Raw genomic sequence first — 26,287 nt, 5'->3', positions numbered from 1 at the left:
GCCGGTCCGTAAGCTAAATCTTTTGAAGGAGATTTCTCTTGCCCAGGGTGAGCATGTTATGAGAGAAAAGAAGAGGATAAGAACTTTGGAGCTCATCAGAGACACTCTTCAAATCTTCAAAGTGAATTGAATGATAATGTTCAAAGATGTGGAAGGGGAATCTCAACACAACAGGATTATACACTAGGGTTTTGGCTGGGGAAATATGAAAGGAATGTCTTTCTGTTTTTTTATCTGCAGAGCTTTAGCTCATGTAGACTGCAGGCAGCATCGCATAGGAAAAAGAGCGTGGGCTTTGGAATATGTTAGATGTAGCTTCAAGCACACAATTGAATGTCTAACCTTGGGTAAAGTCTCTGAGTCTCAGTTTCCTCAAATTAAGATGGCATAGTAATAACCTATATCATCCAGTTTTTAAGAAATGTAAGTGTCAGGCACACAGTAAGTTATAAAAATAATTGTTATTAACTTTTTGCCCCCTTTTTTGGGGGGCGGGCTATTAAAAAGTATAAGCTAATAAGCAAGAAGGCAAACAAGGGGATGAAAAGGAACATGTACTGTCCCTTCACTCCTTACACGAAGAACTATTCTTGCCTCATTTAAAGTATACTTGCAAGCTGGGACAAAGAACTCTTCAAGAGTCTGTTTATGAAAGATGTTGAAACTGGCTAGAAATAAAGATAAGGAACTGGATGCCGATGGAATACTTTGTTGTAGCAGTTGCTTTTTTCCACATCATTGTCCATCATCCTTTGTAAACTTCAGATTCAGTTCAATCTAATTTTGAAGTTTATGGAATTCTGCTGACATATCATTCTATGTAATTTATTTCACTTGCAGATTTACCGTAAAAGTAATGCCCATTTTCAAAGTAGATAAAAGAATCAGATGCACACATTATCCTTAGTCTACTAGATGTAACTGTTAAACTCCTAGATGTTTGAGGTTCTGTAGTAAATGCCTCCTTTATTCTAAAGCTGGTTCGGGATGGGAACAGTAACTGATCGGTGAGGGAGAACAGCAACATGAGTTTTTAAACTCTCTATCCAGAGCCTCTAATAAGTAATTCATATAATCAAGACAGTAAAAGACATATCTGATCCTCAGCATGCTTATAAGACTAATTAGAAAGAGCAATGTTAGTAAATAAAAAGATGAAATGAAAAATAAAAAGTATTTTAGCAGAGTTGCAGGTAATTTGGATATTGAGACAGAAAATTGGCGAAGTCAAAAAATAAAAGAATCAAGAGGAAGACTTCTTAATAACGTACATTTATGAAGATAATGTACATTTCAACTCTTATGTTTAAAATGTGCTACATCATTGTCAGACTTTAAATTTAGCTTAAGATTTTATTGAGTCACTCATGATATTCATCACATTGATGATATAGAAGTAAATTTATATACCTGGTTTAGGCCTTCATAATAAAAGTGTGGCTGTGCTGCTAGTTATAATTATAGGGTTAAAAACAAGCACAGCGTTTTATGTCTCTAAATCAAAACTCTCAGCAAGGTGTCTTGAGATTGTGCACGTACCAGCCCTGCTACATTCCTACTGATTAACATCAGCTGGATTTATAAAGTTTCTATTGGTTCTAAATACATATAGAAATTGGAGGTGAATTAATTTACAGACTATCACAGAAAAAAACAACAACACCCAGTATCAAATCTGGAGTAAGAGTTCTGTTAAGATTTGTAGGATCTAATTATACCAACAAGTGGGAGCTCTCTGGAACCAACCAGCCCCACTCTTCAGCTACGTTTCCTGTCGGGGCCTAGGACACTGGGAATGGTAGTTATAGCTTGGACTTTTTAAACATTGGTTTCTGATGAGCCCTAGACTTCCAGGTACTTTTATACAAATGCCACCCCAGTCAAGGTCTTCATGATAACAACCTCTGTGTGGGAAGTAGAGTCTGAAGAATGCCAAGACAGTTTGTTCATTGTGAACAATGGCCCTCGGATTCCTTACTAGAAATTGTGTCTACTTCTGGGCTCCGTGATTTAAGAGGAATGTGGAAAACTTAGAATCAGAACACGGGTTCAGAGATAATCACAGAGACGGAGACCCATGAGAATTCTGCAGTTGTTTTACCTCAAAAGGAGAAGTCGGAACGGCAGTTTAATAGTGATCTTCCAGACGTGAGGAATTATTACATTGAGGTTCATGATCATATTTACTTCATATGCAAACATAGTGAAAGAAATGGAGTTTCAACTCTAGCAAGAGCATAGCACAGAACCAAAAGAAAAAAAGAAAAAAGCAATCAGATGCTAAAAGCCTATTTAACCAAAGGAATAGATCACTCACTACACTGTTTATGAAAGTTTTTTTAAAGGCAATATGACTTATCTGTTTTATGTTTTAGATGGGACTACCTGAAGGAGCAAAGATGAATTAAATGAACTTTGTTTTTTGTTGAATCAGTGATTTATCTTTCAATTATATCATAAGCTATAGATCTCAAACAGTTATTTTGAATTAGCATCTCATAGCCCGATGTTGCCAGGAGCAGAGCTACCTTTTAATATTAAGGAAGTTAGTGGTGAGGAGGAACATTTATCCCAGGGTCATGAACTCAGATACCTTAGGGGCCTGCGGATATCATGAAGGAGGGAAGGTAAGAGCATGGAACAATATGGAGTTACAGAAGTTGTGGTGTATTAGAAAGTGTGTGACCCAGCCAAAAGGGGTAACTATTGCTGACTCTGGCTAATTGTTATCATGTTATAATGTGCTTTCTCAAGAAAAACTGGAAACCTAGAATATTATGTGAATTTTTTTTTTTTTTAGCATTGACGAAATGCTAAGATTTATCATAGTACTCTGCAGGCAAAACAATACACTCATGTGGACTGTAAATTTAGAAACCTTGGGGTTATCCTTTAGGTCAGTAGTTAACCACATTAGCTAAATAAATGAGACAGAATGATTGCATTCTACAGTTCAGGTGAATTCATCTACTACACTTTTGTAGGATTTAATTAAGGTCCCTTTCAATTCTATGAATCTTTTGATCTCCCCTTCCTTTTTCCGCGCGCCTAGTATCGGGTGACTTATTCACATGGGCGATGAGAATTTAAAGGAGTTATTTTATTTAATAAAACCATCAAATACTTAGATTAAGAGCAATTCTTGTTGCTATGCTAGAGATGCTGATGATGACAGTAGCTTTTCAGAAATGCACTTATACATGGCATAGACATGTCACTTTGAGTTTTTGAACTAACATTTGTTTATAACATCGGCTGCATGAGGCATGCTTGACTTAAAAGCCTACTTACACTTTTACCACTTTATTTCTCTTTTATAAAAACTATTTTCAAATCACCCGTCTCTCCCTGGGGGAGGGCAGCTAGAGTTCTGAAACCCCCTTCCTTCCAGACAGGAGACTATGCCACCGATGAAGAGGAGGATGAGGAGGGGCCCACCCTTCCCGGCAGTGACATGGCCATTGAAGTCTTCGAGCTGCCCGAGAACGAGGACATGTTTTCTCCATCAGACCTGGACACCACCAAGCTCAGTCACAAGTTCAAAGAGGTAAGCTGCTGGTCCGCAAAGTACTTTTTATAGCTGTCCATTTCATTATTAAGTATGTATTTTTGTTTGAAAAATGTAGTAAGATTTATCAGTTTTCATAATAGAGCCTTTTCATAAAGAATTATCTTGAATCACATTGAATTTCAAGGTAAAATTTAAGTGGCTCTTGCTCTACAATCATTAATTTAAACCCTTGTTATTTGTCATAGTGACAGCTTACAACTTGCCTATTCCATAATTTCAAGCTGTAGCTTAAATGTGCAGTTTTCATGATAAGTTCATGTTATATTTTTTCAGTTTTATAAGAGTTTGGGGACCTTGTGATACGCTTTCCTCTAAGACAGTGGTTTTAAGAAGTTGGGTGTTTTTTTTTTTTTCCTTTTCCTAAAATAGATAAGGTCCCAACAGCAGTCAGATGATATAACCAAATGGTTTAATTGAAGAAAGTAGTGAATGAACTTCAAACAAAGCTAGTGGAACTACCAAGGGAAGGTGAAGCTGTTGCCATCTTTTGGCTTAATGGTAAAGAGGGAGATGACCTTTTTGGAAAGAGGGCCATTCAACATCTGCAGCTTTGTAAGATGCAGCCACTGCTAAAAACTACATCTTGGGGGCAAGGGTGATGTATACCCAGTCCCTTCTCTCTTTCTGCTGATACCTCCCATGAGTCTAAGACAGGCAGGGGAGTCTGAGAGATGCCTCTTGAAACCTGAGATCAGTGCTCTCAAGGCAGGAGCTGTCTGAACTACTCATAACTCCAAGACCTAAAAGAGAAATAGTGGTGAATGTGTCCACAGGCAATTTATTCTTCATTGTTTTAGGGAACATCCTCCATTGTGAAGACAAGTACAGTATGTTATTATTTACAGCCTCTCCAAATAATCATGAAGCACTGAGGCTCGAAAACCACTGTTCTGTGTTGTTTCAAGTCTGTTAGGGACTTGACCACTTCTGGGGGCGGGGGTGAGGGAGGGTGGGGGTAGGGGAATGTTGTCCTATACTTGAAAAGTAAATTTGATAATTGCAGATTTGTGATTACTGATTTTATTTGTAGTTTCTAATTTTCATTTGGAATTTTTAATTTTGCTATATCATAAATAGGTCAAGTTTATACATTCTGATGTTATGCTTTATATACCTAAAATGTTGACTTACCTTTTTAATTCCTATGACAAAATTTACATCTTTGAGACCACTATCAAGGTAAATATACTTTTCAAGTATAAGTTTTTATGTAAAAACAAACAAACCAACAAACTTAAGTTCATTTTAGAGTTTTGGAAAATACAAAATTACATAAATATAAAAAATCTCTCATAATCCCAATGTTGTGGTATTTGGGATTATATGATATAGAGTGTGTTGAATTCCTACTCTTTATATTTAAATTTGTAGTGTTAGGATTTTCCCACGTCACCAAATGTTCTTCCATAACGAATGCTTCTTCACTATTTCATCTTACGGATTTTTCATGATTTATCTTTCTAATTCCTTTTTGGGGGAATATTTTCTTTACTTCCAGGTCTTCTTATGATTATTATTATTAAAAGTAAAATTGCAGTAAATACCTTTGCACTTGTCTTTAGGATAATTTCTCACACTGGAATTATTAAATCAAAGAATATGAATATTTGGGGGGACTTGGGATATTTAATGTGAAATTGAACCAGAATGGCTTTTTTGGTTGATGCAGAAATGTACTTATGAGTTGAGAGTGCCCATTCCTTTCCACCCATTATTATTAGTCAGGTTGAACCATTTTCATTTATATAGACCACAGAGTCCTTGAGGGAAAATACAGGGATTTTTCATATGATTTATAACTATTCCTAGTTCTAAATCAGGTGTGACTGTCTCAGTACAACAAAGTACACTATTCTGTAATGTTCACAAAACTCAGAATTCCCTTACATACAGCAGTGCCTATCTTAGGACCATTTCTCATAAGGGATTTCTAGATTAACTGACATCCTCAAACCAAATACCACATCATTTCACTTCTAATTTATTGATTTTCTTTTGTTTTATATTTACCATTAACATATTTGGGAGATTGCCATTGAGTATCAACTACATGGCACTCTTCCATAGCATCTGTATCTCATACAGTGCCACTGTTAGTTTTAACTTTGGTTAGGTGATTACGATACAGGTCCAAATACTGTATAGCACCAGATATTTTTGATAAGATTATGCACAAAACCTGGGATGGAGGTGGGTAGTCATGCTTATTGGAATCTATACAAAGTCTCACATTACAGAGGCTTCTCTTAATTACATTATTTCAAGTAAAAGTACATGTCATGCTATTTGGGCAAAGCACTTTACACTGACATCTCAATCAGTCCTGCTTTTGGCCTATTCTGTATCTTCCTAGTAAACTCTAAGCTCCTCTGGCTTTGTTCACTGTTGTATCCTCAGCCTTTGCACAGTCCTGGGAAGATAGTGATTAAATATTTGGTGAATGAATGCTATTAAGCATATCCTGGAAATTTTTGTGTACAACAGGACAAGTACCTTAGCTTAATTTTTTCAAATAGTAAACAAGATGGCTCACACTTTTGTTAAACACTGATTTACCCCTTTCCCTCTTGTTGGAGGTTCAGCATTATTAGCTACTGAATTTGTGTGTTTACACTCTGGACTGCTTTTGGCCTTCATATTCTGTTCCATTTTCTCATTCTTTGCTGAAGTATTATTAGAATATGTATTAAACATTGTTGGAATAATTCAGGTCTATCTAACTTCAGATATTCCTTTACTTTTCAACTTATTCAAGAAAACATATGAATCACTTTATTAATTCCCTTGGGGGAAAAAACTTCTCTGTAATTTTGATTGTAATTACATTAACCTAGTAAATTAACTTGCAGAAAACTGGCATTTTTATCACTTTGACTTTTTTTTTTTTTTTTTAGAGAAGTTTTGTGTAGAAAGTTATATATATATATTTTATTGATTTTTTACAGAGAGGAAGGGAGAGAGATAGAGAGTTAGAAACATAGATGAGAGAGAAACATCAATCAGCTGCCTCCTGCACATCTCCTACTGGGGATGTGCCTGCAACCCAGGTACATGCCCTTGACCGGAACCGAACCCGGGACCCTTCAGTCCGCAGGCCGACGCTCTATCCACTGAGCCAAACCGGTTTTGGCCACTTTGACATTTTTAATCCCAGCTTATGGAATATAACTGTTTAATTCAAGTCTTTTTTTTTTTCTGACCTCTAAAAATTTATAGTCCCCTTATTAGTTACATAAGTGCTCACCTGTAACAGAAAGTCTTCACTAGAGTGGATTAACCAAAAGCTGCCACAAAGCTTATAGTCGCTTTGATATAAGTTAACAAGGTTTCTTTACTTTTCTATTTTCAGAAATGACTTTAATAAGAGACTTAATGACTTGCATAAGGTAGAAATTACTCTTCCCTGAAAGTTTGTCATTACTCAGCTATAAAACCATCTGTGCCTTCATGGAGGAAGATTTTAAGTACCTTTTATAATGGTTAATACTCTATCCAAGGTTTCAGATTTTTCTTGGGCCAATTTTGATATATTTGCATTTCTCAAAAATACATTTCAAATGTATTTCCCATATTTCGTAACATATTTTATAATATAATTTTCCATATGTACTACTATTTGTAATACTTTAAACAATAAAATTAAATTAAAAAATAAAGTACTGAAATCTTTAATATCTATAATTAGTTACTTTTATTCTTTTTTTCTTTATTTGAATAGTTTCACTTTTTAGTTGTTTTTTTCTAGAATTTTATTTGTAATGTTATCTTTTATGTTTCTATTTTCTTTTTAAATTAAAAAATACTTTAAAATTTTTTTAAATACTTGTTTTATTACTTCCTACCAATATCTTTATTTGTCATTTTGTCTCCTTTATTGGTATTAATCAATACCAATACATTTATTTTTGATAACTCCTGCATTCTGTAAGTATTTGTAAACATAATTTACATGTATAATTTTTTCTGAATATTGTTTTAGCTACATGTCAGAATTTTTTACATTTAGAATGCCATTGTCACTTTGATCTATTTTCTCTTGGGACTTCTTCTTTAACAAAAATTATTTAGTGGAATATTTTATTTTCTAGACATATGGAACTGTATTTTGCTATTCTTTGGTTATTGGGTTCTAACTCTGGTCAGAAAAGATATTCCAAATAATAGCTATTTAGAATTGTCAAGGCGTTTGTAGCTTAATTCATAAACAGGTTTGTTTAAATATTCCTCATGGATGCAAAAAGCACTCATATTCTATTTTGGGTGTGAAAATTATATGTTTTTCATTTACATCAGAGTAATAATACAAACACATTTTTCTATAGCCCAGTTTGCATTTTGTCTTATCAACTAATTCTGAAAAGTATATGATAAATCAAAAGCTATAGTTTTTTTCTTATAATTCTGTCGATTATAGTTTTATATATTTTAAATCTTTGTTGCTATGTACATATATGTTCAGGATTGTTACAACTTCATGGTTTATTGCAACACCTCTCTTGTAGCTTATGATGCATTTTACCCCAAATTCTAATTTATCTGATTGTAAAAATTCAACACTGCCTTTCTTTTGCTTCATATTTACTTCAAAGCATCTATTTTCTATATATTTTTTGTTTTTAGTCATTCTGTACCTTCTTATTCAAATCTGTTTTCTGTAGTCCACCTATTCCTAAATCTTACCTTTGTACTAACTTCCCTGGGAGTCTTCGTCAGCTAATTGGTGAGTTTAACCTATTTATATTTACTTTAATCACTGTAATATTAGAACTTAAATCTGCTGAATTATTTCATATTTTACAATTTCCATCTTTTCTTCTTGTTTTTGTTTTATCCTTTTACCTATTTATCATTAGATACATAAAATTTTCATCTGCTGCCTAAAAGTTAAACATTTTATTCTTTTTTTCTAGAGGTTTTTTCCGAGTTACTTTCACTGAGCCTTTAGTTATTTTCTCCTATCATTATAGAGAACAGATCAATAGCTCTGTCATTACCATTTAACAAAATAATAGCCATAGCATACTCTCATCCACTTCTCCTCTCTAGTTTTTCTGCATTTCAGAAGTTTCAGTTAATTATATTTATAGGTATGCCTTTTTACAGAATACGTAGTTCCTTCGTACCTGTACTCCTTCCCAACTTTAATAGGATTTCAGTACTGTCCTGATGTTAATTCACCATTGTTCTAGTGCTGCTCCTTTACCACATGGAACCACAGGTTAAGTTAGTGGCCAGGATATCTAAACTCCAGAGCAATGAAATAGATTGTCTTTGATTTACCTCTAGATGCAGGCTTACCTCTGGTTGCTGACATTTTCTTGCTTCAGATCTTCATTTTCCCTCCAAATGTCTAAAAACATCTGTGTCTTAGAGTGCCTCACAAGCTTTTTGTTAATTGATGAATGACAACCTGAAGCCTATTAGTATTCCTTCTTTTTTCTTGTGGCATCTCCAAAGTTAAATTCAGGGAAGACAATAAATAGCTTTTGTTACTTTGCTATGTTGTACTAAACTGGAAGTTTTCTTCTATATAATTTAGTCATTTCTACTTTTACTTATTTTTATTAGTTCCATCATTATTATCCTTAGGAATGTTTAATTTCTTTTATTCTATTGTATTGCAATAAATAATTTATTGTAATACTTTATTGTTTAAACACAAAAGCACTTAAAACTATGTATCTCTCTCTGATTAGGCCTTTGACCACAGCTTTCATTTTAATTTAAATATGCGTTCTTCTTGTCATCATTTTTTGCAAATAAGTCTATATTTTTCATTTTTACTATTTTCATTTTGCTTTGACTTGAATAAATGAGGAAACAGTTTTTAATTGGTATTTTTTGCATTAATTTAATGCTTTCTTACATTGTGGTCAGATAATATTGTTTTTACATGTTTTTATTTTTTAAGATAATGTTTTTATTATAGACTAGAAGCCCGGTACACAAAAATTTGTGCACTCGGGGGGTAGTCCCTCAGCCTAGCCTGCGCCCATTCACAGTCCAGGACCCTTTGGGGGATGTCCACCTGTCAACTTAGGCCCACTCCCCGGGGGATCAGGCCTAAGCTTGCAGTCAGACATCCTTCTGGCAGCCAGGGAGCCCTCGGGGGATGTCCAACTAAAGGCTTAAGCCCCCAAGGGATCAGGTCTAAACCATTAGTTGGACATTCTTAGTGCTACCATGGAGGTGGGAGAGGCTCCTGCCACCACCACTGCGCTGGCCAGCCATGAGCCAGCTTCTGGCTGAGTGGCACTTCCCATGTGGAAGTGCACTTACCACCAGGGGGCAGCTCCTGCATTGAGTGTCTGCCCCCTGGTGGCCAGTGCGCATCATAGCAACTGGTCATTCTGCTGTTCAGGCAATGTGCATATTAGCCTTTTATTATTATTATACTAGAGGCCTGATGCACGAAATTCATGCAAGAGTAGGCCTTCCTTCCCCTGGCTGCTGGCACCAGCTTCCCTCTGGCCGCAGGCAGGCACCCGGAAGGACCTCCAGTCTACTTAGCATATTACGCTTTTATTATTATAGATAGGATGTCCCTATTTCCCCCCTTTTGCCTCCTCTACCCAGCTCTGTCCCCCACTTCTCTCTGGCCATCACCATACTGTTGTCTGTGTCCACGGGTTGTGCATATATTTTCTTTGGCTAATCCCTTCTTTAAATTCACTTCTTTAAGTTTTTATTTTCAGATAAGTGCTTATAACTGCACTATTATATATTTTGTATTACATCATTTAGAATTAAGATAATTTTTAATTGAACCCTTGTAAATTTTAGCAAAATTTAATAAATTATGCTAGAAGCATAATTTAGGAGATTTTTCATGTAATGCATACACATTTCAATTAATATTTTATTAATTTTTAATTTTTTAATATTTTAATTTGAAATAATCTCATACATGTCAAAAAAAACTATAAAATACTACAGCATATTATATGTACCCTTCACCCAATTTCTTAGGTGTTAATAATTTAAGCATAACCATTATACAACTAACAAAATTTGGAATATGTTTTTCTTATAATATCTTTAATGTTACTTAATCCATTTACTTTGTTTCTGTTAATCTTCACCCAAGGATATTTTTCCATTAAATTTTAGAGAGAGTGAAGGGAAAGGGAGAGACACATTGATTGGTTGCCTCCTGCACATGCTTTGGTAGGGACTGGGGATCAAGCCAGAAACTGAGGTACATGCCCTTGACTGGAATCTAACCTGGGACCCTTCAGTCCACGGGCTAATGCTCTATCCACTGAGCAAAACAGGCTGCAGCTTAATTCATTTACTTTTAATCTATGTGTGTCTTTATATTTAAAGTGGGTTTTGTTTTTGATTCACCCTCATAATCTGTCTTTTAATTGGTGCATTTATGCCACTGACTTTCACCGTGCTTACTGATAGAGTTACTGCCATATCAGATGGCTCTGTGGCTTCTGGGGCAGGCCTGCCTTGCCGCTGGGGACCCGCCGATGGGGTCCCGGGGCGGCAAGGCACGGCCGGCTGCTGGTGCTTTCTGTGGCGGGCATGCCTTGCCGCCGGGGACCCGCCGATGGGGTCCCGGGACAGCCGGCCAGCCCTAGATGGCGGCGCGCTGGCGGTTCTCGCTGTCCTGCCCTGCCTGCAGTATTCAAATTAGCCGCCATCTTTGTTGGCGGTTAATTTGCATATCACGCTGATTAGCCAATGGGAGGTGTAGCGAAGGTATGGTCACTTACCATTTTTGTCTATTATTAGATAGGATTAATATGGGTATTTGTGATAAAAGTGATGTGTTTTATACCTTCCATATCCTTATTAATTTTTCCCATTTAACTTACAGAGCCATTTAGTAAAATTACACCTCATTATAATGTATTGTGTTATCTATTTCAATGTTATGTTGAAAGCACATAAAATATGACTTAAAAGACTTTTTTAATCCTCACCCAAGGATATGTTTCTATTGATTTTAGAGAGAGAGGGAGAGACAGAGTTAGAAGCATCAATGTGTTAGAGCTACATCGATCAGTTGCACCCCAACCAGAGATTGAACCCACAACGTAGGTTATGTGCCATGACCAGAAATCAAATTTGCAACCGTTTGGTGTACAGGATGACACCCTAATCAACTGAGCCACCCGCCAGGGCTGACTTAAAAATTTTTCAGTATTATTTATCTGATGTTAATAATGTGCTACTTTTGTTTATAGTTCCTGGATAAACACACTAGTTTTAGCATAAATCTAATTGCAGCACTTTGTTTTATTGTAAATTTTATTTTTAATTTTTATTTACTTTTTAATTTTATTGGGGTGACATTGGTTGACATGATCATATAGGTTTCAGGTATGGGTTTCTATCTTTATTGTAAAATTTAAAAATACTATCTAAGAAAATCTAGCAATTTAAATTGTTACAAATTTGTTGTTTAATTATTCAAGGCCTAATTGAGCTCATCTTGTTTTATGTTTTACATTTTTTTATGTTTGTTGATTTTTGCTAGGGTTTATCTTCAAGTTTTTAAAAAGTATTCTCTATTTCTACAATTTTTAATATTAAGAACAAAGCATTATCATTTGAATGTTCCATATAGAAGTTTTTGATACAGTCTTGGTTTCTAAGACAAGATTGTTGTTAAAACTTAATTGTCACATTTTTTAAAACTTATGTTTTCAGTTAACTTAATAAAATACGTAGTACAACAAATAGTTTTACTCGGTTACCTCTTGGTCACTCTATACCAGAATTTCCTAATTAATTCCTAAGTTCTAGATCTTTTATTTCTCAGAATTCATCTTAATGTTTAAGTACTTGTGGAGGGTATAGTTTTCATGACTTTGCCATACTGAGAATGGGACCGTCTAATTATCATGACAGAAAGAATCATTAGCTGGGTTTAATATTTTTATTTCCTCAAGTGTAGTAGGACAAGCTTCGTTGCTTTAGGCTGACATTGCATGACGTAAAGTAGAGGTCTGATGCCAGCCTGGCATGCAGATGCTTGAGCAGCACTTGGTAGTCAGTGTCAGGATACTCAGAGGCCAGCAGAGTAACCCATGGTTTCCACTCAGAGAAATGCGTTCTCATCTGGAGGTGACAATCATGACATATGCTGCCGGGTTTTTTGTGAGGCTTAAATGAAAAAATGTATCCCAGAACTGGTTCAGATTAGGTGCACAGTCGGGGAACACAGTCGGGGGCATCAGACCTGGGATAATTTCCACTCCACCACGCATCTGGGGACTGGAAGAAGCCATGTAACTTCTGAGCCCCTTTCCCCATCTGAACAATGTGATTAATAGTGCCTGTCTTGCTTCCCTCAGTCTCATGGGCAATGCTGAAGGAAATGATAAAAAAGATAAAGGGTCCCCGTGGAAAAAACCATGGACTGAAATTTATAAAACCTGGCTTTGATACTTGTTAGCTCTGCAACTTAAGCTACTAAAACACACTTTCTTTCCCTATAAAATGAAAGAGTTCAATTAGTTTATTTTTTATGCTTTTCTTGTTAATAGTGATAAATTTGTAGAAATTCTTTTAATGTCCATACAGGATTAAAATAATTGCATATCTATAATTTTAGGCCTGTCAGTACTAAGAATACTTTGCACCAAAACTTTTGTCCATCTTCTGAATAATTACTTCATTCTGCTTTCTTGTATCTAAAGCCTTTGGCTGCACTTAGGAACACTCAAAGCTTTTATCAGGGTTCTGCTAATGAGTTCAGCTCTCTTCTGTCACCCATTTAGGTGAGGTAGGAGGGGTAGGGTAACTGAAGACCAGCTTGCCTGGTGTCCTAAGTTTATCCCACACATCGGTGCGTTAATCTGTCATGTACATTCATAGGAATGAAAATGCTGGTTTTGGACAGGAACTTAGACTCTGCATCCACGACAGCCATCTCCGGGCTCTCGATTTCATAAATGTCACACGTGTAGTACTTGCAAGGGCCTTGGAGTTCTTCCCATTCAGCCCCTCATTTTTCAAATGGGAGGCTGGGGCCCAGAGAAGCAGCTTGCTAGAGGCCACAGTAATTGAGCAGAGAAAATCCAAAGTCTGGACACGTTGCGTGCAGTGTGCCCAGTTCTCCTACAGCAGTGGTTCTCAACTGTGGCTGCACATTAGAATCACCTGGGAATTTTTTTTAAATCCCGATTTCCGGGCCTCATCCTCCGGAATTTCTGTTTCTTTGTTATGGGGTGGGGCCACAACATTAGTAACAAAGAAACAGAATTTCCAGAGGATGAGGCCCGGAAATCAGGATTTTAAAAAGATTCCCAGGTGATTCTAACGTGCAGCCATGGTTGAGAACCACTGTCCTACAGGGATTACCAGTGAGAACATAAAACGTGGCACTCACCCATAGTGGCAGTGCTCATTGTAAGATCTGCCCTTTTCACTTCTTGCCACTCTTCAGCTAGAAGCAGAGGTGTCTGTTATATTTCAGGTGTGACACTGTACAGCATTAACACTTTTTACTGACAAGTGGCATTGAGGTAATCATATTTGACCTCTTCTGTTCACTCTTTCTTAATCTTGGCTACCTTTATAGAGGACTGATTAATTGTTAACAACTGACCCAATAAGGAAGGGTGAGACCTATGAGGAACTTCATTTTACAGATGGGGGAAATGAAGGTAAGAGAGGTTAAATAACTTTCCAACATCATTACATGACAGGCCTGAGGTGAATTCAATCAATGTAACTTAACTACAGTAGGTCCTCATTTAACGTCGTAGGTAGGTTCTTAGAACTGTGACTAATTGATAAAAATGAGTTAAGTTCGGTAGCTCATCAATATTATAGTGAAACAACCGTCCACAGTGAAATGGACATTGAGGACCTGCTGCCCTCTTCACACTTGGCACGTGGTAGAAAGAGCAAGGACTCGATCTTGTCAATAATAATTGCACATATTCCAGTTAGACACATGGATTTGCTGGGTGCCCAAGTGTGTGCACACTGAAGTGCAAGGTCTCCATGGGAAACAATTCCTTACAGCCATATATGTGTGTATGTGTGCGTGCATGAATATATTTATGTTTATGTATAATTAATGTATCATGTCTAACATCTAAGCACTTTTGCCATTTTTAGTTTATTCATATTGGTAGGGTAGATTAACAGTGGTATTTATTGGAAGGAGAAAGAGTTATTTTCACGTCACCTGGCACATAACAGCTCTTCAATAAATGCCTGTTGAATTAATCTCTAATGAAATGGCACTGGGTCAGGCACCAGAAGATCAAGGCTCCAAATCCTGGTTTTCTCAGCAGTTCACTGTGAGCATTGGGCCGGGTCAGTGTCTGGCCAGGAGCCTAGTTTTCCATCTCACGTGAGTGCAGAAGCATAAGGCTAGGCATTCTGCAGGGCTGTGTTCATCCGAGGGCCCACAGTTGGAGTGTCCACTTGGGCACTCGGGCGTGTGAGGCTGGGTTGCCTGGCATTGTCGGGTCCCAGGTGTTTCTTCCCGGGTAGCGTGCAGAGGCCCCTGGGAACCAGCGAGGGTGAAAAGCGCGAGAGCCACGCGGGCGAGACCGCAGGAGCCGCCAGGTCCCCGAGCGGGAGAGTAAGGTAAGTGATGTGCGTGGGGCAGAACTGAATGTGAACAGCTGTCAAGGTCACCCCTCAGGGCGTAGGACCTGGCGAGAGCAGTGAGCGCTGCAGCGGGGCAGACCCCAAGGCTTTCAACCGAGCAGGAGCCCGAGAGCGCCCAGGAGGGAGCCCTCTGCTAGGAGCTGGGGGCTCCCAGGGTCTGAGCTTTTATTCATTGGCGTTTACGGATATTAAGTCAACCTGTGCCTGACTCTGACTTCTTTCCCTCTTCATTCTGCCTATATGCCCGTAGTGGCCAGGTAAAATCAAGAAAACGCAGGTTACAAACTAAAGAGAGAGCTGAGGTTGCTGAGGCGTCATCTCCAAAGGTTCGCGTTTCTGTCCTTCCATCTGGCTTTCTGATAAGAAAACCTTAAGCTTACTTGATTACAGTAATATTAGAAGTTTCCAGCCCCTTTTGTTCAATCCCAAATCCAATATGGTCTGAAAACAGATTTCTAAAATACTTCTGCTGCAAACTCATTTGGGGGTAAACATGACTCAAGCTGACAGGATATTATTTACAATTTCTCTTTCCCTCACTTAGTGGAAATAGTCTTACGCAAAAATATTCGTGGGTTTGATTACAGAGCGCCTCCACAGAACCTGCTGTGGGTAATAGCGACTTAGGGAAAAATGCTTCTTTCTACCGTTCTGAAATTGGAAGAATTCTGAATTCCAAACGCATTTGGCCCCAGGGATCTGAGAGAGGAGATTGTCACCCCACATATTGTTTTCCGTAAATGTTGGTGTATTTATCCCTGGAGGAAATGAGTGTGTTGTTTTCTTCCTTCACAGAGAAAAGAAAAAAAAAGTGGGGGTGGAGGGCGGGGAGAAGCAAAACAAATGTGTAAATAGAGGGGCTCTCGTAGCGGAAGCTTTTGAAGCCCTGGTTTTCAACAGAAGTAGATGTTTTGGAGGACAGAAATCTAGATCTGTACCTTTCCTGCAATTAAAAAATAAACACCGATTCCGCTGTGGAACTGCATTATCCTCAGCTCCCCCTTTGCAGCAAAAGAGCTGCTCAGACTAGTGACTCGTGGTACCACAGCGCCACCTGTCGTCCAGGTTTGGGATAGCATCTTCATACAGCCACTGGCTGACTTTCCTGCTTAGGCTTTTCAGAACCAGGACTGCAAGGAAACAATTGCGTGGTATTCAAATCCTGAAGAAGAGCTGCAAAGGGTTAGCAAGCAAATGTGTTTTCTTCTCTTTGGCCCCTGATCAATTAAGTCGTAACTTACTCCTCTGTTAGGGAGTGTGGGCCATAGGCCCTGCGTATAATTAGTAAGTCATTTTTCCGCACTGGGCATTTTAATTTACAACCTGCTGCCTCGCAGCACTTTTCTAGGCCTTCTGCTGTGCAACACGATATTCTTCTAGTTGCTGAGACCTGAAAAATATAGATAGACTTTCTTAGTTCCGATATTTCTTTCTTTTCAATTTTCAGCTGCAAATCAAACATGCAGTTACAGAAGCAGAGATTCAAAAATTGAAGACCAAGGTAAGCGCACCAGTCAGTACATGGAGTTTGAATTGTACTGTTTAAACTTCGGAGGCTATGAATAAATTCAGCCCTGGGACTAAAGGATTTGTTCCCGTACCTTTGAAAGAATACAAATGTCACAGATTCATGTCCACTGTTAGATGCATGGATGAATCTGGCAGTGAGAGTTGCACCACGGGAGTGTGAGCACCACCGTATCCCCTTAGTGAGAATTGCACAATATTTTAAAAATACATGTTTACATATTTACACATATGTAGTTTCCTAAGAGCTTTCCCCAAAAAGTAAATATTTTTAATGGTTCATGAATCTCAATTACATTTTGACCACTAATTCCTTATGCACGTTATTAGACGGTATCTCTTTCTATTTTATTATTTTTTTAAAATTTTAGGTAGGTTTATTTTAGATAGGTTTAATCATTTATTTTTCATTTATTCCTCATGAACAATGTATTTTAACATAGCACATTAATTTTGTATAGAAAAAAATTTCAATTTCTAATAAATATCATGAAATTTCACATACGAATAGTTGCTTGTAGGTGCCAGATGCTTCTGGAAATTTTCAGTCCTTTAGTTCACATTATTTAAATTTGTGGGGAAAAACAGGTCATGATGGAAGGTTTTATGTATTTTTTAGTTTATTTATAAGACTCAAAACGGCATTTTTTTTAGTTGGTAAGTTATAAGGTACTTGTACATTCCTAGAATTGTGTCTAGTTTCATCAAATATGTAGTTTCAGAGATTTAAAAATATCTTTTGAATTACTTTAAAAACAATATTCTTTATTGTATTTATGGTATTTTTAAAATTAAGACATAATTCCTCCTCTACCACTAACAATCTGTTTTTCTGTTCACATTGAACGCTTGTTTTGGTTTTTCCATGTGTTTTAAATGGAGATTAATTAGCAAGGCTATTTTGGTTAAATGGTATTCCCAGCTAATAACTCTGTAGCTCTTTAGTCAAAACATGCCTATACATCATTCATGGTATCAGCCAAGCTCTGTGAATAATAATTTTTAAATTAGTGATGGTTAGTAAATAAACAACTTGAGTGCAACACATTGCTTAATAAAAGATGCAGTAAAATCCCAGTCCTGTTTTAAGTTGTTATTGTTTCTTGGCACAGAATGGAAGAATAGAAGTGTTTCTTTAATTGTCGGTTACAATTAGGGAAAAGATTTCCCTGTGATTGTAAGTGCTTTAACAAAGCTTATGTTTTAGACTGTAAACATTGAATTTAGAAAATCCAATAAATTAGTGTTTTATTTTTCTCATTATTATATTGGCATATAAGATCCATAGATTAGCTTACTTTATTATGACTCTTAATGTCTTTTTTGATAAAACAATGCCTAATTTTGAAATGTTATTTTTGCTACTTTTTACTTTGTAATCTGTTTTGCCAATATATATATATGTATATATATATAACATTTTTAAATTTGCTGAATGCTGTATGATTTTGGGATGTCTTGGAATTTGAAAATAGTTTATATAATGATTCTGCATGCTTTTGAACTTTAAACGAGGTGTGTGAAATAGATGAAACCCTTGTTTAAAGGTCAGATAGTTATTGTGAATAAATGACCTTGGACCCCTCACCTAAAGGATCAGCCTTAGTTTCTGTAGAAATGAGGGGGTGGGACTACTATTATCTATTCCTAACAGTCCCCGGAAGCGGAAATAAGAAGCTGCCTTTCTGTTCCACTGGAGGGATTTAAATTAATTCAACAATTATTTATATTTTTACTTACATTATCTTTTATACTTTCCTGCAGATTGGGGTTTATAAAGCTCTGAACACTGCCAGCAGAATAATGAGCTAAAAACTGTGTTCATGTCAATTGAAATAAAGAATGTAATAATATCAACAAAAGGGATAAAAGCAAAATAAGAATAACTAAATTTATCAGATTATTATTATGCGCAAGAAGCTGTTCCAAGCATGCACTAGTTAGAGAACTTAAGTTATTTGCCCAAGATTTAAAGGCATTGTGATGGCTGTGCCTGGGGGCCAGGTGGCTGCCTGAAGCATGGGGGAGGGGAGCTCTTGTAAAGCACTACTAACCACTTTGCTGTACTTCTGAAACTAAAACAGAATAATATTGAATGTAAACTGTAACTGAAAAAAATAATTAATTACAGCAAATAAATAAAATGGGAAAAAAGGCTGTTAGTGGCCCGGCTAGGACTCAAATCTAAATGTAATGACTCCAGAGCGCCCCCTTCCTGCCAACCGACAGGCCACACTGTGCTTCTGCCCCTTTCTTCTTTCCAGCTTGTCTCTCCTCTCTCTCTTTTTTACATATTATACATTTAAAAAAAAAAAATCTCTAAACTGTAATTGAAAAAAATTAATTTTTTAAAGGCTAATAGTGACAGCTGAGTTCCAATATAAACCACTCCAAAGCCCCCTCCCCGCCAACCAATAGGCCACACTGTGCTCTGTCACTTTCTCCTTTTCATTTAAATTTTAACGCATTATACTTAAAAATATATATATCTAAAGGAAAACCTGCTGAAATTCATTGACTAGAATTAGATAAACCCTAAAACATTTTTTACTGCTCACCGAATTTCACACCACATTCAGTGATGGAAAGATAATGGGAATTGGAGTCAACCCCATGTTTTGTCATTTATCAGATGTGCGGCCTTGGACAAAGCATTTCACTTTTCAAGGCTTCCATTTTATAATCTGTAAAATAATGAAAATAATGCTTTCGCTTCTCATCTCAAGGTGTTTGGTGATTGAGTATATCTAACAGTTGAATTTAATCAAAGCCATGCTATTAAAATGTGGGGGATTTTTGGTATAGATGTACCCAGATTATCTTTGTCTTGACATTTTTTTTTTTTTTTTATCCAGCTGCAGGCAGCAGAAAATGAGAAAGTGAGGTGGGAACTAGAAAAAACTCAACTCCAACAGAATATAGAAGAGAATAAAGAAAGAATGTTGAAGTTGGAGAGCTACTGGATCGAGGCTCAAACACTATGCCACACAGTCAACGAACACCTCAAAGAGACTCAAAGCCAGTATCAGGCCTTGGAAAAGAAATACAACAAGGCAAAGAAATTGATCAAGGATTTTCAACAAAAGTAAGCACTTCTAACGACTGAAAAATACTTGTATGCATATAAAAAAGGTTTGTCTCCAGTAATCTTGTCATCTCTAGTGGGATAGAAAAGATGACCTCAGACTTATCCCTCGAAGAAGCATAGTTAAAGCAAATACAGTGGGGCCTTGACTTACGAGTTTAATTCGTTCTGAGACCGAGCTCGTTAAGGAGCTCGTTAACTCAAATTACTCTATCAACTGAATGCAAAAGAATCCACCGAGAGACAGCTGGTATCTCAAAAAACTTGTTACTCGGGACACTTGTAAGTCAAGGCCCCACTGTATATATGTTAAGTTTTGGAAAACAGTTTTATCTTTTTTTTAGGAGATTATACTTTGTTTTATCATTTTTTTTGGCAGCCAGTGACACCATGAAGTTGTTTCTTTGATTGTTAATCATTGCTAGTTACAGTTAAAACATTTGAAATCTCTGTTCTTCTTGAAACATCCCTGTAATTCAGAAGCAGGAAGCCTCGCTGAAGTTGGGCAGGGCTCTTGGCCGCAGTGCATGCAGAGCAGCAGTTGGGGCCTTGCTGAGGCTGTTTCCGCCTCCATTCTCAGACTCAGTACCTACAGAATTTCCCCACTACAGAGGGTATAAATATTGAAGAGCAAGACCCCCTGCCCTGCCACTTCCCTGCAGTCAGAGACCAGCACCACAGTCGGCTCTTGAATTCAGCAGCTGATGCTGCTTTGCTTCCATCTGTTGGATCTCGGTGTAATTTCAGGGAGACTGACGGGGGAGATTCTACTGGACTTTCTCATCAGTTACTGCTAGCTAGCTAGAACAATCAAAAAGGAATGCCAGGCCCTCTTCTGGCCTTCCATGCCGAGCCTCAGAAGCGAAGCATACTACTATATGTCAGATTCACCATTTCTCAGTTACTTCCTATCATGGAAATAATGTTTTCAATATTTTAAAGAAAATGCTGTAAAACGTTTATTGGTTAAAAGGGGGGATTGCTCTTTGTAACAATGAATTCAGCACATCACTATTTTAACTTTTCTTGCCCAAAATATAACTCTGTCATATAATAATTTTGTAAGTTTTGATAAATTTGCATATTATAGTCCAGGCTCTCAAAATGAAGATAATTCTCCTTCTCCCCCTGTTATCCTCAGGGTAATAAATGACAACTCTCTTTCTGTTTTTATGACCCACCCAGCCCTTTTCCACGGTCATTCATAGGAATCTATCCTATTACAATTTTCTTTGACCATTCAGTTCCACCAGTTTGCTAGATATATTACTCTATAAATGTAATTTTTAAAAAGGCTAATAGTGACACCACCTAACATGTAATTATTTCCACTAAATTACTCAAGGTGGATCATTGGTTTATTAGCTCTAAAAATGTAGGGAGCTCTAGAATCAGGAGCTGCAAATGAAAATCATAGTAAGCAGAATCAAGGCATTTTTCTTCACTTTGTGCTACATTAAAATGTTTTACTTGCTTTCATCACTATATACGTTTTCTCTAACTATGATTGAATTTTATTTATGTAAATAGCTGTCCAGTTATTTATCCCACTGTGTAGTTTATTGATTCCAATAACAACATTCACATGTTTCCTCATTTCTTGAGTGTTTGATGCAATCAGAGCTGTTATTTTCTTCTTCAGAGAACTTGATTTCATCAAGAGACAGGAAGCAGAAAGAAAGAAAATAGAAGATTTGGAAAAGGCTCATGTTGTGGAAGTTCAAGGCCTGCAAGTGCGGGTGAGTGATGTGCCAAAGCCATGAAAACAATAAGATAGTTTTGTCTAGTACTTGGAGAGGAGTGCTGGGTTCGAGTTTTAGAAATAGATTTTTTTTTTCTTTTTTCTCTCAGATTAGAGATTTGGAGGTTGAGGTGTTCAGGCTGCTGAAGCAAAATGGGACTCAAGTTAATAACAACAACAACATCTTTGAGAGAAGAACATCTCTTGGAGAAGTCTCTAAGGGAGACACCATGGAGAACGTGGATGTCAAGCCGATGTCTTGTCCAGATGGCCTGAGTCAAGGTTTGTCAAACCCTTGTTTAGACAAACATTGCTTTTAATGACTGTAAATTTGGCTTTACATTCTTTTTCTTATCCAGGGATTTAAATGTTGAAAACGCCTTTCTACCATGGGAAAGAAGAAAAGGTTTATCAAAATAGGAACTTATCATTTAGCACTCACTTGCCTTATCAAAAGTAAATGCTTTAATGTTAAGAAACAAAATTCCAACTTACGCAAGCCCAGATATTATTTTAAAACCATCATAACATTGATAGACTTAATAAATTGCTTTAAAGTGATAGTTCATTTAGAGTGAGCTACACTACTTATCTATTAATGAGTAAGGTTTGAAAATTTTAAATCACTAGAGTAAAGATCTTTTTTATAACTACTTCCAGCTCTTGGAATTCATTGAGTTAAGATGTTCTACACAGTTTTTTGCTTTTCTCTAGCTGTCCTATATATAATTCTCAGTCTTTTCTTCTGTTTAAGACCAAATAATGGGACCAAAATACTGGAAACATTTTCTATATAAATGGTTGTCTTCTTTCACACACCAACCATAAATAAATCACTGATTTTCTCACTCACATACACACCTATACATAAATTGTGTGTGTATGAATGTGAAGGAATGTCTTAATATCTATAGTATATTTACAGATTAAAAAAATGTGTAAGAATTTATACTTATAAATACACAGGGGGATATAAAACTTTTGGTTAAATTAGCTCCCCAGTAGTCCCTGGGAGGGGAGGGGAATAAGAGAATATATAGCAGCAATGTCATGAGAGAGCCGATATTCACAGGCAGGGATTGGACCCGCAGTAATGTTAACTTGTAGAACTAAACTCTTAGCCATTAAAAATGAAAAGTATTGGAAATCTTCATTTAAAACTGAAATGGTAGCTAGAGACTTGAGTCCATTCACTGAGCTTATATCCTTTTTCTGGGTTTCCCCTTAATAAGATATAATCTGTATATAATGCCTCCTGGGCAGCTTAAATGTGAGTATTGGGCTCCAGCATTACCATTCACTGAAGAGTCATGTGACTTCCTTAAGGTCATTCAACTCAGTGGGGTAAGTTTTACTGTCTGTTATATATAAATAGTAACACTTCCTTCTTCCCCACCTAAAGAGTATTGTGAGGCTGTATGACTTAGTCAGTGAGTGAAAGAAGGCAATTCTTTAGAGCTTTTAGAGAATTACAGTGTTTATGTCTGCGACTCTCTAAGATTGATTTCTAAAACAAAATGTCAGAAATCAATACGTTTTCATGTTTTGGAATATTGTAATTCCTAAAAGCAGTTGCACTTATAATAAACACATGTCCCGGTATAACCTGTGACCAGCAGCTCTCCAGACTCTGATTCACTTCTATTCCTTTCTTTCAGTTCAGAAATCTGTATCTTGTCAAACATATAATTAGTGGTATTTATTAAATTATATGACTGCAGAAGATCAACAAACTGTACTATTAACATCCTGATTTAGAGCAAAACCTCACATTTCTTCTGAACCCTTCTTCCCTTCTACACCCTCCATTTTGCCACATAATTATCAGTTTCCCTAGCAACAGTGTCAGTTCACAGTGAGATGCAGGGACTACTAATTCTTGCTGAAGCTCATCCCTGCTTGCGCAGCAGAGGTGGAATCTGTCATCTGCGATGTTAGTAGTGTACATATCAAGAGCTGCTCTTCCAGTGTTGCTGCGGAGGACAGTCAGTGATAAATCTCCTTGAATTTCAAACTAAATGGCTTGGTCAGGAACTAGATAGGGATGCTCTGGAAAGCACTTTCCTAAATTGATCCTTTGCTTCTGTTGCTAGGGAACGCTGAAATCCTAGAGGTTTAGAAAAGGAAGTGAAATGTGGACCAAACACAGGCCATCCTGCATTTAAGGATCCCCCTCCAACAAACACAGTTTTGCAACAGGAGGGGTCCAGTGGCTGCAGTCAGTTCCCCAGCTCCTGCCCCTCAGACTCAGTGCTCTGCCTCCTGGGGACTGTCCAGCTATGATTTGCTTTCTAAGCACTGGATGTTTTACTGATAGGATGAGTTGATTAGCATATTTTCAGGCCTCCAGGCGGCTCATTGAAGCAAAAGGATTATCAATTATAGGTCAATGAAAACGATGTTAGGATGAAATAGTGAAAGGAGAAAGGAAGGGGAGAGTGAAGGAGTCAGAAAGGACAGAGGGAAGAAGAGCTGATAAGCAGCCATTTCTTCGCCTGCACGCATGTTCTTCTAGGACAGAGCTCCCCAGTTGCGATGGATTCATTATGTGGCTCTCCATATTGAATTATTAACAAAACTATTTTTCCAGCCATGCACAAGTTTACCCCATTAAAGTTATATCTGAACATCATTTGTTTGGTTCTCTATAAACTAAGCCACTCAAATATCTCATTAAATTTTTGATAGAACATATATTGCTCAATATACTTGAATGCTTTTTTCTTATAATATACTAGAGGCCCAGTGCACAAAAATTTGTGCACTCGGGGGGGGGGGGGTCCCTCAGCCCGGCCTGTGCCCTCTCCCAGTCTGGGACCCCTCGGGAGATAACGACCTGCTGGCTTAGGCCTGCTCCCGGGTGGAAGAGGGCAGGCCCAATCCCTAGATGCAGCCCCTGGTCGGGCTCAGAGCAGGGCCGACTGGGGAATTGGGGGGCCGTCCCCTGTCATGCACAGAGCAGGGTGGATCGGGAGGTTGCGATGCCACCCTCAGTCACGCTCAGGGTAGGGCCGATTGGGGGGTTGGGGCACCGCCCCTTGTCACACTCAAGGCAGGGCCGATGGGGAGGTTGCGCCGCCACCCCCTGTCACGCACAGAGCAGGGCCAATCAGGGGTTGGGGCGCTCCCCCCTGTCACTCACAGAGTAGGGCCAATAGGGGAGTTGGGGCACTGCCCCCTGTCACACACAGAGCAGGGCGGATCAGGGGGTTGGGGCGCCGCCCTCTATCACCCACAGAGCAGGGCTGATCAGGGGGTTGGGGCGCCTTCCCCTGTCATGAACAGAGCAGGGCAGATAGGGAGGTTGTGGCCCCACCCCCTGTCACACACAGAGCCGCAGGGCGATCGGGGTTTGGGCGCTGCCCCCTGTCATGCTGATCCCGGTGCCAGGAGGCCTCGTGGCTCCGCTGATCCTGGTGCTGGGAGGCGTATTACCCTTTTATTATATAGAATAGAGGCCTGGTGCATGGGTGGGGGCCGGCTGGTTTGCCCTGAAGGGTGTCCTGGATCAGGGTGGGGGTCCCCACTGGGGTGCTTGGCCAGCCTGGATGAGGGGATGATGGCTGTTTGCAGCTGGTCACACACCCTTCAGGGTGGGGATCCCCACTGGGGTGCCTGGCCAGTCTGGGTGAGGGGCTGAGGGCTGTTTTCAGGCTGGCGGGTGACTGAAGCTCCCAACTGCTCCTTTTTTTCTTTTTCTTTTTTATTCTGGGCCAACTTTAGCTCTGACTCCAGCTCTGAGGCCTCTGCTGCTAAAAGCAGGTATCTGGTTTGTTTGTGTTCTATAATCAAAACACTGTATCAACTCCAGCTCTGAGATCCCGGCTGACTGAAAGCAGGTTTCTGGGGTTTTGTTTAGCTTCTATATTTGTAACTATGTTTCAAACTGCAAGCTTAGAGGCTGGCAAGGCAGGCTGGGAACGTTGGTTTCCTCCATCACTGAAGCAAGCAAGCCTCATGTTAGTTTCAAGCTGCCTGGCTGCCGGCTGCCATCTTGGCTGGCAGTTAATTTGCATATTGCCCTGATTAGCCAATGGGAAGGGTAGCGGACGTACACTAATTACCATGTTTCTCTTTTATTAGATAGGATAAAGCAAATATAGCAATTATTTTTCATCAAGAGCCATAACAAACCCTAAATCCCTTCTAGTGTGTGGCCGTGTACTGGACAAATATAATTTTACACCTGTCCCAGGATGTGGAAAATAATTTTTCCCTACTGCCGTGTTTCACGTCCACAGATGACTCTGGTTGAGAGAGTTCTCGACATTGTATCCCAGTGCCCTGAAGTGGCCAGATATGCCCATGGCTGCCCAGCTAGTTAGGTCGGCATTAGACTAAACGCAGAGAACAGGCATATAGAGAGATCTTGGTAGAAGAAACTGTTAGAGTCTTAGTTGGATTAGATTCCCTAGAAAAGTCACCTGAACAGCAGCTCTTCCTCAGTTTCTAAATATTCCAGGATCTTTATGCTAATACTGTTTTCAGCTTCAAGTATTTTAAAGGCTGTTTGTTAAAGAAAAAGTATGCATATTCCATAGAGATACTGAAAGAAAGACAAGGACTGATACTTCATGTAGTGGAAACTATATGAAGGCAGATTATGATTATTCTATCGTGAGGGGTCAGAAGTAAGAACCACACCTTTAAAAAGTTACTTTGAACGCTGGACGCCTGGTGGCACCCTGACTTGTAAGAGGAAGGGTGGCTGCAAGGTAGAAAGAACAGTGTTTGGGCCTGTTAAGTGTGCGAAAAGATATATGATTTGTAGGATGGC

General features: G+C 38.2%; 1 protein-coding gene across 9 annotated transcripts in view; it reads left to right on the top strand.

Annotated features, from left to right (window-relative positions):
* PPP1R9A (protein phosphatase 1 regulatory subunit 9A) overlaps positions 1–26,287 on the top strand; it is a 269,341-nt gene that overhangs the window by 204,183 nt on the left and 38,871 nt on the right. For all 9 annotated transcript variants that reach the window (XM_036328133.1, XM_036328141.1, XM_036328139.1 and 6 more), the window contains 5 exons: positions 3,392–3,547; positions 16,605–16,658; positions 19,540–19,769; positions 21,412–21,508; positions 21,621–21,792. In XM_036328133.1, the coding sequence (XP_036184026.1) occupies positions 3,392–3,547; positions 16,605–16,658; positions 19,540–19,769; positions 21,412–21,508; positions 21,621–21,792 (709 nt within the window). The remainder of the gene's footprint in view (positions 1–3,391; positions 3,548–16,604; positions 16,659–19,539; positions 19,770–21,411; positions 21,509–21,620; positions 21,793–26,287) is intronic.

Source organism: Myotis myotis, unplaced genomic scaffold, assembly GCF_014108235.1.
Source record: "Myotis myotis isolate mMyoMyo1 unplaced genomic scaffold, mMyoMyo1.p scaffold_m19_p_11, whole genome shotgun sequence".
Classification (NCBI taxonomy): Eukaryota; Metazoa; Chordata; class Mammalia; order Chiroptera; family Vespertilionidae; genus Myotis; species Myotis myotis.
This window is presented reverse-complemented; position numbering and strand designations above follow the sequence as displayed.